This window comes from Bombus pyrosoma, linkage group LG12, assembly GCF_014825855.1.
Source record: "Bombus pyrosoma isolate SC7728 linkage group LG12, ASM1482585v1, whole genome shotgun sequence".
NCBI lineage: Eukaryota > Metazoa > Arthropoda > Insecta > Hymenoptera > Apidae > Bombus > Bombus pyrosoma.
The window spans coordinates 12,472,565-12,487,775 of NC_057781.1; the positions used below are offsets into that span (position 1 = coordinate 12,472,565).

The window sequence follows — 15,211 nt, forward strand, 5'->3', positions numbered from 1 at the left end:
ATACACGAGAACGAGAATGAAACGTTTGATTAATTTTACTCAATTCCAAACTTAAATGCTTAAACGCTTAAACCGAATGAAAGATCATGCTATTTGCGATCATAGAAACCAATCGTAAAGCTGTTTAATTGAATGCAGCAAACTAATGTAATACCGTGTGGCAGGTGGCTTTGTTATATAAATGAGAAATAACGTTAGCTTTTTTCATCTTTTCATTAGCGATTTATTAGTCACGTATAATTTACTTATAGCGATTGTCCGTAATATTATCTCTCACCGTTGCACGTTTCGGTCACTGATGGGAAAAATTCTGCTTGTCGCTAAGGTCGCCAAGAGATAATTTTACAGTTTCTTCTCCGTAAAAGCTTCGCGTCGCAAAATATATTTAACTCGTAGACGTTTCAGCGATTCTATTCGCTATTCCTCCTTTTACGCGATACCGTTCCCCGAGAATGTCATGCAAAAACGCTGTACAAACAAGATGTAACGCCTACGAAAAAGTAAAAGTTCCGTTCCTTTACAAATATAATAAGTTGTTTACGAATAGGTTTCAGGTTAGGTCTTCGGACTTGAAATCAGCCGTTTAACATTATAAATTATCTGTCAGCGAAACGTAATAAATTTATACGACGCGCACGAAACGACAATTTTGAACATTGAAAAGAATTTCCGTGATTCAACGGATCGAAGAAAATTTCCGAAGCTCGATCGTTGTTGCCATTTTATTTCGCACGAGGTAGCTTTCGTATAATTTTCCCGCGCAAACGAAGAAAGCAAACGGTCTATTAAACCGATTAAAGCTAATAGGATAAAATCGCGATTACGAATTGAAGAAAAAGATGGCAAAGAATAGCGTCTGAAACTGAAGAATAGCGAAACTGTAAAAGAATAAAACAAAAGGATTTTGTTGTTTGCTATTCAAACTCGCGATCATTAGAAATCAAAACGATAGCAGATGCAATTTTGTAAAGTGTACGAAATATATAAAGGATCTCTGGTTACATGCTTTCGCTATGAATTTCATATCAACTAGTCCAACTAGTCTATGATGTTTACTCTTGAAATGGATCGTATATCGATCAACATCGTTGTTGTCTGTACCTTCAAAACCTGTACGTGCCACTTTCTACCGATTAGCTTTCATGCCACGTGCATGGGTAAGACTAGTCATCGCATGCAACACGCTGTACAACAATAGAGAAATAGAAAACAGGTCGAAAATGAAATAAGCGAGGATCAGAAATTACCATCGACGCCGGAATCGCAGTTCGAGGGTCACCTTTCCTTCTCATCCTCAGCAGAACTCTTTGTGTTTTCAACGGAGCTTCGATTCTTGCCTGGATTCAAAGGGATTACGAGGTTGGAGAAGGGAAGTGATTCACTACGTACGCATGTGATACGATTTACCAAAAGCAACAAACACTTTTGCACGTGACACAAAACCGAATATATCTTTTCTTCTCCTTTTTTCTTTTTTTTTTCTTTTTTTTTTTTTTTCTTTTCGTTCTCCAATGTTAAAGAAACCATAAAAGTCAAAACCATTACTACACACCGTCACCGTCACCACCACCAAGCCTCTTACGATTCATACCCGAATCGTTAATAGTTTCCTCCTTTTTATATCTTGCTCGTTACTAAAATACCATTTATACGCTAATTCGAGCTACCGCTCGAAAGTTTGCGAACGCTCGCTTGTATTTTCTAAAATGTAATTTAATTGTAAAATTACAAATGGAGGGACGCCAAAACGATCTTATCGTTTATGAAAGCTGTCGTAGAATGTTACGACGGGGTAACGTTAATTTAAAAAAAAACTGGTATCTGTGACTCAACTTCTCTAATTGTTGTTACACAGTTACGCAGTTCTCTTATTTAAGCGGTTCATCATCCTCGGCCGTATACAACATAGAGAAACCTGTTCAAAATTAACGGGCCTACGTAATATAACGAATAGTTTCTTTAAATGCAAGTTGAAGTGTACATGTCGAAGAGAAAGTTGACCGTTAAATCATATACTTTGGTAACATTCGTCTAATCGGATCTATCTTTGCAGAAATCGACCGTTTAAGTAGCGTCCGCATACTTACGAGCGGCAGCGAACATATTCGTTGCTAATGTAATTTCAGTAATTTCTGATATTAAAAATAATTAGTCGATGAAAACTCGAGTTTGTAAATTACCGAGATCAAGAGACGAAAAAATTACGATGGGAATTTTAAAATTATGGATTCACTTTCTCCTCCAAAGCGCATATCTCGCACTTTGGCAGATGTTTCGTCCATTGCGAATCACTCATGCACTACTGTTCTCTGTTCGTAACGATTTAACTCACACAAAAGAGAAAAATGCATCGGTCGTCCAACGAAATAAAGTAATAAATATCCAAAGTTACGTTTCAATGAAAATTTCTCTCCTGCACATTTATTTGTCATACTTTGAGATAAACTGTACCTGAGTTTTTAACGTACCGATATACCATGTACATGTATTAAAAAATCTCGTACTTTTATTTATTATATATATGAAAATGTATATCATTTACAAAGGTGAATTGTATTTAGGAAATAAGTCGAGCAAACTTTTATCGTCAACATTCTCGCATTTTTCCCCGACTCAAACATCGTTAACTTAAATTTCCATTGTAAGAAGTAACTCTTTACTTCGCGGATCTTCCTTCGAGCATCGTTTCTATTAACGTATAAGATATAACCAACACATGGTATACTCGATGCTCAAAGTATATCGCATCGTTGCTAGGGATGTGCGTATTCTACAAATTTTGCTAGGATTCTGAATTTCTATGACGCTTTTCGTCATAGAAAATATTTTATATAATCTTTTTCAATTGATTTACAACTGATTTACGTTAATCACGAATGTCGAAGAGTTGTTAATACGCGCACATCCCTGCTTATCTTGCAAAGAACGAAGCTTCTTCCTCGAATTCGCTACAATTACTAAATTATGGAACTGAAAAATGGAAACTCACCTTCGAAACCTTGGTTGTCGTGAATCTCCCGTGGTGGCCCTGTCATATCTTGGCCTTCCAGCACTGCCAGAAGACACTGATGTATGCAAATGTATTGCTGTTCCGTTTGTACCATCCAAACACGCTCCTTCCTCATTGCCCAGACTATTCCAAAGATGTCGACGTACTTCGATACCAAAATCTGTTGAAGTATTCTGTCCAAGGTGATGAATGTACCACTGCGACCAACACCTGCGCTGCAATGGACGACGATAGGCCTTTGATCTGGCCTAACTCTCTCTCTGAACGCCCGAACGAATCTGGCTAACGTTTGAGGCGGACTCGGAACACCAAAGTCCGGCCACGTTGTGAAATGGAAGTGCTGAATGACCCTCTTCACGTCACCCTGTCGAAGAAACGTTTACCTATTTTTCTTTTCCTTGCTCCTTTTTTCTCTCTCCCTCTTCTCTATACATATTCTATAGATAATCGAAAAGCGTTATCTTTCTAAAAAGAAGCAAACAAAATAGATATTTGACAAAAATAATAACCGACTACGCAAAGCTAAAAAGATAAAGGAAACAAGATGTACGTGTTTTAATCGTGGTTGCGATGATCAGAGCGGGTACCCGATTATCACATTTTAACGTTACTCGTCTGTAGACTATTCCGTAACTATCGGTATCGGTCGCTTAAAAGGTATACGGACGTGCACCTCGATGAAACACATACACGTCTTGTCTTTCTTATTTTTCTTACTTTTCCGCAGTGGGACTATCATTTTTTAACAAATATTTATTTTATCTCATAAGGAATCGCCTATATATACATATACGTATAATATTATCTCGTCTTATTTCAACGAGTCGATCGCTTTCGTTTTACAAATTATATATCGTTGTAAAAGCATTATCTTTGAGAAACGTAGAACGATAATACGGTTTTTTTCTTTTCTATTTTCATACACGATACGATATAGAAAGAATCTTATAGGAACAACAGATGTTTCCTTACCCTGCACAACATGAATTCCGTGATACTCCAATCGGGGTAATGCGTTTCGTTTAATATCGTGACGCAAATGTCTCCGTAATAAACAGGATGGGTATCCATAGGCCAATAGTGATCACATTTTTCTCTGCCCTTCTCGATACACCTCGTTAACATCACGATGGCTCTGCTGTTACTTTCCCACACCATTCTCCAGAAATCGTCGCGAGTCGAGTGTAAAGGTCCTTGCGTGACGATAAATTCTCTTGGAGAATTGTGACCCTGGTGCATAAAATATGCCTATTACTTCAAATCTTATCTTCGCTCGAGTTTATCGATTTTTTTTTTTTTTTCAAAGAGTAACGCGGATCGTCTATAAGCTAAGATATACTATCCATTTTTAATATTAAAATACAAGATAAGCAAGCAACGAAGATATCGATGAATCCTTAGGCCGGGCATGATGAGTTAACTGGTCGTTGAAAAATGAGCCACGATATACTGAAAGTCAACATATCGTCCGTTCTTTGTTTTCGTTCCGTCGGTGCGATGTTTTACCACTTCTCGTTTCATCCGCTAGATCCTGACTCGTTGTTCACTCCAATCGTAACGTCGCAAGTATCGGTATAGCTATTTATAAGCCATCGTGTTTTTAAATATAATTTTCATCGGATTTTCATCTTGCCAACCGCGTGAATCCTTTAAATTTCAAAATTCCAAATGCGACAGACAAGTTCAAACTTACGGGAACGTAATTGGCGTTAATATAATCAGAACCCTCTTCGTCGTCTACAGGTTGCAGCTTAAATCTGCTGTGATCGTAAGGTAAAATATTCGTGAAACGATTCTTTGGCCTGTTGCACGGTAAATCTGCAGCTGTGCACGGTTGATCTCTTCCGACGTGCTTCAGTTCTTCGAATTCTTCCGAAAAACGGAAATCAGAATCCGCCGACATCGTGCGATAATGTTCCGAAAAATCTTCTATCTTAATTGGCCGACTGTAAGCAAGAGATTTGATTATCGCTTATCATCAATTCACCTTACTTTTGCTTGACAATTTAACAAATAAATCCGATAAATCGAACATGAAAGGCTCTTTGGACGACTTTAAATTAACTCGATCTTTTTTTTTTTTTCTCTTCTCCGATCGAGGATCGTCTTAAGTTTCGTACACCGCAACTGCTCGATTACAGAATTAGAATTGGGCAGTTTGCCGATATATCTTGACTCGTATCCTCGCTTCCTGCCTTTGTTCTTTCTTTAATTATTCGTTCAAATTAAATCGAGAAATCAATCGTTATTACGTGGTACGGTACAAATAATATATCAATTTATATTAAGCTTGACAGCACATTATCCCTCTAGTTCGCATACAGAAAATATAGAAATTTAAAACGAATCGTTGCTCATAACTAACGCACTGATTTCATCAAAATACCTAAAACTTGTGATCCTACTTGCCTAGTATCGATCACGCTATCTGGTAAAGACAAGTTGTCGGTGGTCCTCGTTTCAGTCGTTTTACGTCCTTGACTTCTTCTTCGCCTCACCAGCAGTCCAATGCCCAATAAGGTCAATAAGAGTACTATTGGAACCGTGACTCCAACTATGATGGCCGTATTGTCCTTATCTGTTTCGAATACGACAAAATTTCAATCGAAAACTCTGTTTATCGAATGATTTCAGTCTAAGATATTACGACTATTCGCCGTGTATAAGTTTTTATAAGCGCGCGCCCTATGTTTGGCTTTTATCGTGCGGAATTTGAATCGCGCACCACAGAAAATATAATACCATTATTTCTACGTTTTCGTAATCAAAATATTAAATACGTTAGCCATTCTAAAGAGATTTAGGAATGGAAATGCAAAAATCAATACGACGAGATGGAAATGTCAAAGGACGTGCGAGACTTAACAGAAATTAATAATAGATAATAAATTAATAAAGGAACTGCGTCTTATTCATCTAGATTGTTAATTTAGAATTGTAATGGATTTTGAAATTTATAATTAATTATTTGTAACAACCTTGTTTATTTCTATTACTTTACCTGCCAGCAGCAATCCTTGAGCAGACATGTGCATGAAATAACGAGGCATGAATTTAGCAATCTTCCTATATAGCGCTATGTTACAACAAGCAGACTCCCGTGGAATGGATTTTTAATCGAAATGTCGAATTTGAAAGAAGACTGTACGCGAGACAAAGTAAAAGAAAAATACATTCTCAACGAAGGAGGCAAAATGACGTATACGGAATCCTTGGGAACCATAAAAACTATGTCTTTGCCGTGTTGTCGTTCCGTAAATTGGAAGAATTTCCTAACATCATCTTCGCACGATCATTCTCACCTGTTTGAATGGGAAAACTGTAACTGGTGTCGGTGAATTTGTCCGGCGCGGTGAACGCTCGAACTTTTACTCTGTACGTGGATCCAGACTTCAATGGCCCGTTACAGTATCCGATCTTGTTGTCGCAATTCTCGCTACCGATCGTGAAATCCTCCACGGAGCCGTTTTTGAAAGGATAGTAAGGTTCCATCACCTGCGAATCAAACACGCATCGAATCGCATCAACGTCTTGCTAATTCCATCACGTTTTTTTATGATTCTGATTTACGAACGCCGGAGAAATTGTGGCCAGAGAAATATACCCACGTGGTTTAACCCGACCAATACTACAGCGATGACGTTCGTAGCGTCAACAAAGACTGACGTTTCAACGGTCTATCCTCTATAGTAGACTGCAAAAAAGTAAAAAAAGGAAAAAAAAAGAAAAGAAGGAAAGGACGTTTAAAGAAGAGCGGTGCTACGAAACAAAGTTTAGCAATTAATCGTAAACGGACTTTCAGGATTGTCAGGGATCATCGGTATCGCGACAGCAATTACTATCTATAAAGTAATTATTTACATTTATTTACGTTCACAGGCTGCCTAGAGCTACTAGATATAGCTTTCGCGTAAAACTTTAATTTTCCAAGTTCAAGATCGTTTCAATATCGCGTTATTTTACATATCTTTCACATATCCAAATACGAATAACTTTGAAAGTTCCGGAAAGAACATCCTCGAAGAAAATATTGATCTCGGCCCTTTCGTATTGTTCGCATTACGCGGGAAACATTTTTTCCATCGTCAGAATTCCGAGAGACGTTTTAGGTGGACACATTACTTGTACGGTCCTGTTATGTTCACCCTGTGTACCGTATAACGATATAATTATATGCCCTATGTAACGACCGACAGCAAAAGAACGAGGAATTATTACCTGCGTAACTATTTTTCTTGTGTTCGCGATCCAATTTTTTAAAACATCCATAGTATAACCGGAGTAATCGTACGTCAACGTTCATTTATCGGTGTTCCATCAAAAAGAAAAAAGACACATTCGACAAACGCGTAAACTGAAAGAAAAATGCTTCAACTCCATCGTAAGCAAAACTTAACTATACGTAATATGGAACGAACTATACTTTTCAGGATTAACGTCGTATTCGAAATCAGACTCGTTATTAGCAATCATCTTATTTACGACGATTGTACGACGATCGCTATCGGTAGAACTCAACTGTCAAATGAGAGTTTCCTCGTTGAGTCGATTCGCTATTTATACGATATTTCTTACAATTCTGTATTTCTTACGATTGCATTTGATCGTATTTCTATGTAGCACAAAGATGCTACCTATTTCATTTCTACGCGTTTCACCATTACAACGTCAACGAATATTTTGTTTCGGCCTCGTTAACTCGTCTCTTTAACGACAACTAGAAACACGCACGCTCGCCCATCGACTGTTGCACGCCAAGACGCATATACCACACATATACGTGTAACGCATATAACGCAACGATCGCAGAAACGCTAATTGTTTATGCGTGGTCTTGATGTATCTTGGTCTTGAATACGTATTTCTTGGTCGTTTGCGTTGTTTGTTCGTGATCTTGCAAGCCAACGAGTTGTAACGCGCTGCATTAATTATTTTACATCTCGATTGCAATATCATTCGCCATGTCGATGACGCATCGCATCTCATCGCTCGATTTGCAATGAAAAAATGCTTCACATAACCGACAAGCATGTGTCTTCTCGATGGCATTTGGATTTCCTTCTGTTACGTTGATATTTGTATGCGCGCTACTTGGATCGAAGAACTGCGTTAGAAAATGATACGATATTCCTATCGCTTCCATTTATTATTCTCGTATTTGCCGTTTCCAATTGCTTCGTTTAACGTAGAAAAATCATAGAAAAATCAATTGAAAGCAATTCTAGTTAATTACAGATCGAAGCAATCTGTACGTTCGACGCGAATAAGGTAAATATGTAAGTTGGCGACAACGCGTTTGCTCAACGATACTACCGCATACACATGTATAATTACGTATTGTATGTACGTAGAAAATGTGCAACTTATTAATTAAGTCGTTACCATTCGTTAATTAAGTCGATCACCATTCGATAATGTTTCCACAAAAATTATTATAGACTTCCGAATGTCGATTTACATAAAATTTTGATTGTTACAAAGAATCTATCGAATTCAACGAAACCTAACAGAATAATATCTACATATTCCATATAATAGAGACAAGGTGATAGAGTAATGAAGATATTCTCAAATATTGGATAAATTAGCCGAATATTCTTACCTGATACGGTGGCCAGATGCTGTACGCCTGGACATCCCTCCAGCTGGGCATTTCCAAACCAGAGGCGTTCTTGCTGTCATCTTCAGCCACGATGATCGTGTAAGACGTAACCGCGCCATTCTGCTCGCTGAAATAGTTCTTCCGGAACCGTATCTGTATCGTGGTACTGCTCCTGCACACTTCCGTTGGCACTACTTGGGTGGACGGTTTCGGCGGTGCCAGAATCGGCATTTTCTGCTTCCACACCGCTTCGGGACCAAAGCCGATCCTCGTTTGCGCTTGAATCCGAAAGATGTACGTTTTTCCAGGTATGAGAGACTTTACGATGCCGCGATATTCGTTCGGCCTGAAGTCCTGCATTTGAGTATGAGCCGAACCCTAATGACAGTAATGAAAGAAACAACGTGTCAATTTAATCCGATCGCTATTCTTTGCGCGAGCTGCTTAAAATACCGTTTTAAAGTGCCGCATCTAATTTCAATCGAATCTTGTTTGTTTCGTTGCCTTTTTAAATTTTAATATTACCAGACGTTCGTTTATGTGCGCCATACGCCGAATGTGTGGTGGGGCAAGTGCGTGAATCACGATTAACTCAATGCTAATACTTGTTCTTCGAACGTAAATTCCCCGAAACGCCAAGTTTTCGCGAATCCTACTTCGCAATTACGATAACGTGCAAGCTAATTTTTTTCCAGCGGTTCGATCAAACTAATCAAAACATAGAATCGAAATATAAGAGCAGGAAATAACTAAATTCCGTTATTCGTGTAAATTAATTAAGTAAATCGTTTGACACTTACATTTACGATTAGTACATTTAGCGTAGGTATAGTCGAATGTTGTGATTATAAAAGAAAATTGGTAATTATCAACCACTCGTATTATAAGAGAAATGAAATTATTATGTCTATATCTTAGCAAAAAGTGTCCGACGACTTGTTCCCGCTTTAACTAAATTTTAATTATCGGATCGATTATATTCGTATAAACGTATATTCGTATTTGCGCAGGATATCCCGTACACATGGGCCGAACTGTAATTCCGAAGCAATGGAAGATAAAAAGGGGCTAACAAACGTAACACAGCGCACTCGTGTACTTGAGATATGTTTTAAATTAATTAATTTTCCGCCAATGTGCCTTAATACTTTCATATATAGAGAATAATAGATAATAGTGTTATTAATATTATGATAAACTGTTTCGCAGTTACAATTTGTCCCGTTTGTACGAGGCATCCTACATACGGATAATAAACGCAGTATGCGATTTTTCACAATCTATTTTCTATTTGTTAACGTAAAACACATGTAGTATCGAATCTAGAGTGCACCATTAAAAAATTGATATCAACAACAAAGATACGCTTACCTCCAGCCCATACGTGATTGTATATTTTCTAATGATTCCATTTTGTTCCTGACTAGGTAACGACCACTCGAAACTAATATCACTAGGCTGAATATCCGTAGGATGAAACTTTTCCACCTTGCCAGGATAAGATTCGCTTGTTGTGAAGCTTGCGCTCACAGGATTCGATATTCTCAAATAAGAGGACGCCGTACCGGAACGTACTACCAACGTAAAAGTATAATTTCTGTGCGGCTTCAAATCGGAGATTGTTATTAAATTGGTGCTCGTGACATTTTGAATATAATTTTCCTCCGTGTTTATATATTGAACTTCGAAAGCGTCGTACTGTCCACGCGGAATATCCCAGGTTAACGTAATTCTTGTATCATTCACCTCTATTGCTTGAATGGATGTGACTGGTTCGGGATCTGAAAATAGATTTCGCCAAGTTACCGACAAAAGCAACCATGTTTGCCAGCAATTCGCCTATTTACATTGCGCGTAAAATGGAATTTGAAGTGTTTTAGAGAGACGAGTAAACCACGAGTAAAATCGGTACTTTACGATACAAACAATGGTAATTGTTTTCTTTAATTGTCTGAAATAAACGGACGATAAATAGACGATAATCTTGAAAGTTTTCTTTTATCTCGTACGACATCGCGATAGACGCCATTGGGCAAACGATCGAAATCTCTCGCCAACTCGCCTACTATTAACTCTATGACGAGTTCATGGCTAATTTCAAGGGTACAACTTGCGATCGATTTTCTAAGACAACAGGAGTCGAAGCTGGCTTCTTTTTAAATTCTTACTTTCTATTAATTCTTCCATCACACACGTAGCGATTCCAAACTTTTCGTCGATCGTCTACGACATTTTACTCCGTACGGTGTTTTTTTAAACCATAAATTTGTCGAACAAGGAATCGTGGATTATCCAGGATGAAAGAAATATCGTACGTTTAAGATGACGACGCGTCGTACATGTTTAAAACGTGGTCAATCTCGATTTCTTAATAACAATTCGCCTCTCTGATTTTGTTATCTTTCATAAGGAAAGGAGATTATTCCCGAACAATTACCATTAATTCTTCGTGTTCTTATCGTTGCATCGCAACGATTTAACCATGGAAGAATACAATTCTGAAATACTACTTTATCAACACATTTTCAGACTAAAATGCGCTTGAAACGACTTACGAGGTAGATAACACAGTTACTTCGAAGAAGTTCGCTTAAATCGTTATTTCTTTACTCTCGTTGGTTAATTACAATTTACGTATGATTTCGAGTTGAACTTCGACGAAGAGAAAAGCACCACGTTCTTAAGTGGAGTTTCATTGGAGCTCGTACTGTCCCGATGTACGCTTCAATAAGCATTATTAACACAAGCTGCGCAATGAACATTTCAAACGAATATAGTATCTTAATATCGAGTCCCGTTACGAAACGATAAGTAGAGGCTTCACGCAATTAACCTGTGTTAACTGGGTAAATTGATTCAAACGTCAACGTTTAAACGTACCTATCGGCAAATTAATACTAAACCTCTTCTTCCTACAATACAAAATATAATCACAAATGTTAATTTTCATAAAAAAATTTCTAATTTTACAATTTTATTATTTGAAATGAAACGAAATTGTTCGACTTTGGTCATTTTGGAATAATAAATCGGTGAATCGTCGTTTTCTTTTCTTTTCTTTTTTTTTCTTTTTTCTTTTTTCTTTTTTATAATTACATTTGCCATTACAGCTAAACTTCTTCATCCTCGTCGCTTTTCGAATCGCAATTAACTTTTCCAATTTGTAAATTTCGCGTATTCACTACTGCCTGAATTTACTTTTACGCTCGTGCATCGAAAAGATCTAATCACAGTGAAATACATGAAGATGCTTCTCCACAGGCAAAATACTCACAAAGTCGATCCTGCCTGAGCAAAGGTCTGCTCTCCACGTTATCGCTGACAGTCCAAACTGTGACGTTGTATAGTTTACCAGGTATAAGGCCCGTGAACGTCACCTTGGTGTCGATGTCGTCGACCATCCGCTCCTTCGTCGTGTTGTTCTCGTCGCTAATCCGAAATCGATACAAATCGAACTTGGATGACTGAACGGGAGTCCGTGTGTATCTCAATGTTAACGAGTCGGGCTGATCCTGATCGACCACCACAACGACTTCCGATTGGATCAGCGGCACTGAATTCGATAGACTCGTGTTTTTTTTTCTTTTTTTTTTCTTTTCTTTTCTTTTTTCTGTTTTCTTTTATAGGGAACCTTCTTTTACCGCAGCCTTAATCACGTTTCTCTTTATTCAGATCGACTTTGAACAGATCTACTCTTTTACATTTAAAATACAATTTCCCAACATTTTAAATTTCCTTCTTGCATTTGAAATATATACGATCGGTTTTCTCAATGAAAGACAAATTGAACGGCTAGAACGAAGTTAACTACGATAGATGCAAGATCTTTCTATCTTTCTCTTATATGCGCAATCAGAATTTCTTACTGTATTTACGATACGATCTATGTTGAAAATGTTGTAAAATTAGATTATTATATACGATAGGTTTTTAGTCAAATGCTTTAATGCAAATAATTGAACGCTTCAAATTAGATAAAGTAATTTAAACGTGTTATATGTCGTAGGATCTCGGTTAAACGGAGGATAAAACAATGCATTTTCCAATTACGCGAAATTATATGTACGCGTTATGTCAACGATCGTATATTAATTTACAGAATAAGATTGTCTCCAAGGTGTTTGCACGTGTGACAAATGCATTTAAAGGTGTCACTGTATCACGCGGCACACACGCGATTAGTAACGAAATAACCATGAATGGTATTGATTCAAGTATAGGGTTAGTACTCGTGATAAAGCAAATTTGTACTATTTCGGTGAAATAGTTGGACAATCCATCGAAAAAGAGAAACGTAGCCATTAGTTAAAATTACACGAGGATTGCTGTGAGAACAAACGAATAATAAGACTTACTTGTTCTAGTTGTTAGATTGGTGATATCACTGAATAGATTATAAGAGACCGTGTAGATTACAAAGGAATATTGAACACCTGGCATCAGATCGCTAACAAGCACCCTTTGCACTGAATTTTCTTCGAAAAGAACGCTGGTCACGTCGTTACTCTCCGTGACATTCTTGCTACGTATGTCTTGAGGGTTTTCGACTGGCCACCATCTTATCACGTAAGTTTCGATTCTACCCTCTGGTCTTGGCCATTCTAGAGTCACGTTCGTTGAATCGATGATCGGGGTTATATTAAGCACCGGATTCGGTCCTGAAACAGGATATAGTTTTTTCAATTATCAGCGAAACGGGACAATTAATGCCGATTCCGATCGAAGCATTTGCAGATTACAGAAAAGAAATATGATTATTAGCGGCTCGTCAAAGTATTTCGACATATCGAAAACTTTTCGCGTAAATCGTTGCGTTGTAAACGCTGTAGCGAAACACGACTATCACGACCGTGAACTTGAAAATATATGTCAAAGTTTCAACATATTTATCGTAAACGTGCAAAACTTTGCAAAAAATCACAAATCGTCGTCATTGATCGTATCGGTAAAAGGTATCTGCAATAATATCTAGCGAGACTATCTTTAGCGCTAATTACATGTTTAACACCGCTATTTTTTGCAGCCTACTAACTTTTTACCAGGTATACGTCTGCCATAAATTACTTACCTTTATTGTATATATATATATATACATTTTCGGATCTGTTTCAAATTTTGTCAATGCAATCACGATAGTCGCGTCTCGTTATACCATCGATGAAATTCCAGAATGTTTCGTACAACGCATATAATACTTATAATTCATAAAAATGTTCTATACTTTCGCGAGCCACTGTAAATAGATTATGAATGTATATGCGTATATAAAAAAAAGTTAAATGTGCAAAAACGTACAGGATACACATGAGACACATCTTCTATACCTTTCTTTGCTTTTACTAAATAAGACTATTAAGACTATAAAGGTTCCTTGCTTCTATCTCAATCTCTTCAAACAGTTTCTGAATTTTTCAAGCTCAAATAATTATCAGCAAAAGAATGTATAGAACGTGCAAAAATGTTCCATTCCATTAGTCGTAGTTATAAAAATATGAATTTCCAATATATACATAACAATATACATTTCATTCGTAGAGACAATCTTAAAATTGAATACGCTGCAATCAGACTCGGACGTATTGTTAAAACTGTCCTGCCACCTTTGTTAAAACTGTATTTCTGCTTTCCTTATTCACTTTGACACTTCAAAAATTTCCATTGTCATAACTTTAATTATCAAAATTATAAAAAAAAAAATAGCAAGTCAAAGCATACTAGTATTTGAGCTTTTAGAGAAACTTGATGGCAAAAAAAGTGATCTCATCTATCACGAAGAAACAGTTATTTCTATTTATGCATAGCTTCTTACTTTATTCGCAAAACAGATTAATAACGCGAATAATGTTTTGAAACGCGTAGTTTATTCAAATCTTCATAGTTAAAAAATTGTAGATTATTATTTACTTACGAACTGTATGATTCACTTGAAGGGGATAGAGACTTTCGACTCCGTAACTCACGGTATTCACTTGAATCGTGTATTTCTCTCCTGCGGTCATATCCGCCACTTCCGCTTCCGTTTCTCGAACACTGGGCAATTTTACCCATCTTGGATCATCCTCCGTTCGATATCGTATCGAAAATTCGGAATACAACGAATCGGTTGGTGCCTCCCAATGCACGACAACCGTGTTGCTCGTTACCTTCTCGATACTTAAATTCTTTGGTGGGTGAGGCACTGCGATCGAACAATCGTCGTATCAATTACCACAAGAAAAAAGTAAAATTCGAGTATTGTGCATCTTTTAGAGATGTACAGTGATGAACAAAAATATTGGCAGGTACTGGATTTTCCTACAAAATCTTCTGCAAATTTGAAAAACTTACGATCGCGTATAGAACGTTCTTGCAAAATATCATTATAATGATATTTTACTTCCGTCAAAACGTAAAATTCTCGAAACAATCAATTCCAGAGCAGTTTTGCAACCGATAGAGAGAGAGAAAAAAAAAGAAGAACAGAAATTTAAGTTTCCTATAAGAAATACCCACAAAGTTTCTACGAAACATGCTTCTTTAAGAAGCCTACCTCTTTTTATCCCCTACGTTGTATATTATTTGACAAAAACAAAAACTTACATAAAGAATCGTGTGTTTTA

General features: G+C 37.1%; 1 protein-coding gene across 6 annotated transcripts in view; it reads right to left on the reverse strand.

Annotated features, from left to right (window-relative positions):
• Positions 1-15,211, reverse strand: part of LOC122573369 (tyrosine-protein phosphatase 10D) — a 55,834-nt gene that overhangs the window by 7,601 nt on the left and 33,022 nt on the right. For 3 of the 6 annotated variants that reach the window (XM_043739624.1, XM_043739620.1, XM_043739623.1), the window contains exons 8-18: positions 14,521-14,790; positions 12,968-13,270; positions 11,887-12,165; positions 9,984-10,393; positions 8,613-8,990; positions 6,313-6,505; positions 5,420-5,588; positions 4,704-4,956; positions 3,983-4,240; positions 2,990-3,374; positions 1,248-1,337 (exon numbers count right to left, since the gene is read on the reverse strand). In XM_043739624.1, coding sequence (XP_043595559.1) covers positions 1,276-1,337; positions 2,990-3,374; positions 3,983-4,240; positions 4,704-4,956; positions 5,420-5,588; positions 6,313-6,505; positions 8,613-8,990; positions 9,984-10,393; positions 11,887-12,165; positions 12,968-13,270; positions 14,521-14,790 — 2,960 coding nt within the window. In that variant the 3' untranslated portion in view covers positions 1,248-1,275. Of the gene's footprint in view, positions 1-145; positions 491-1,247; positions 1,338-2,989; positions 3,448-3,982; positions 4,241-4,703; positions 4,957-5,419; positions 5,589-6,312; positions 6,506-8,612; positions 8,991-9,983; positions 10,394-11,886; positions 12,166-12,967; positions 13,271-14,520; positions 14,791-15,211 lie in introns of those variants that run through there. The other 3 variants (XM_043739621.1, XM_043739622.1, XM_043739626.1) reach the window with 3 other exon arrangements.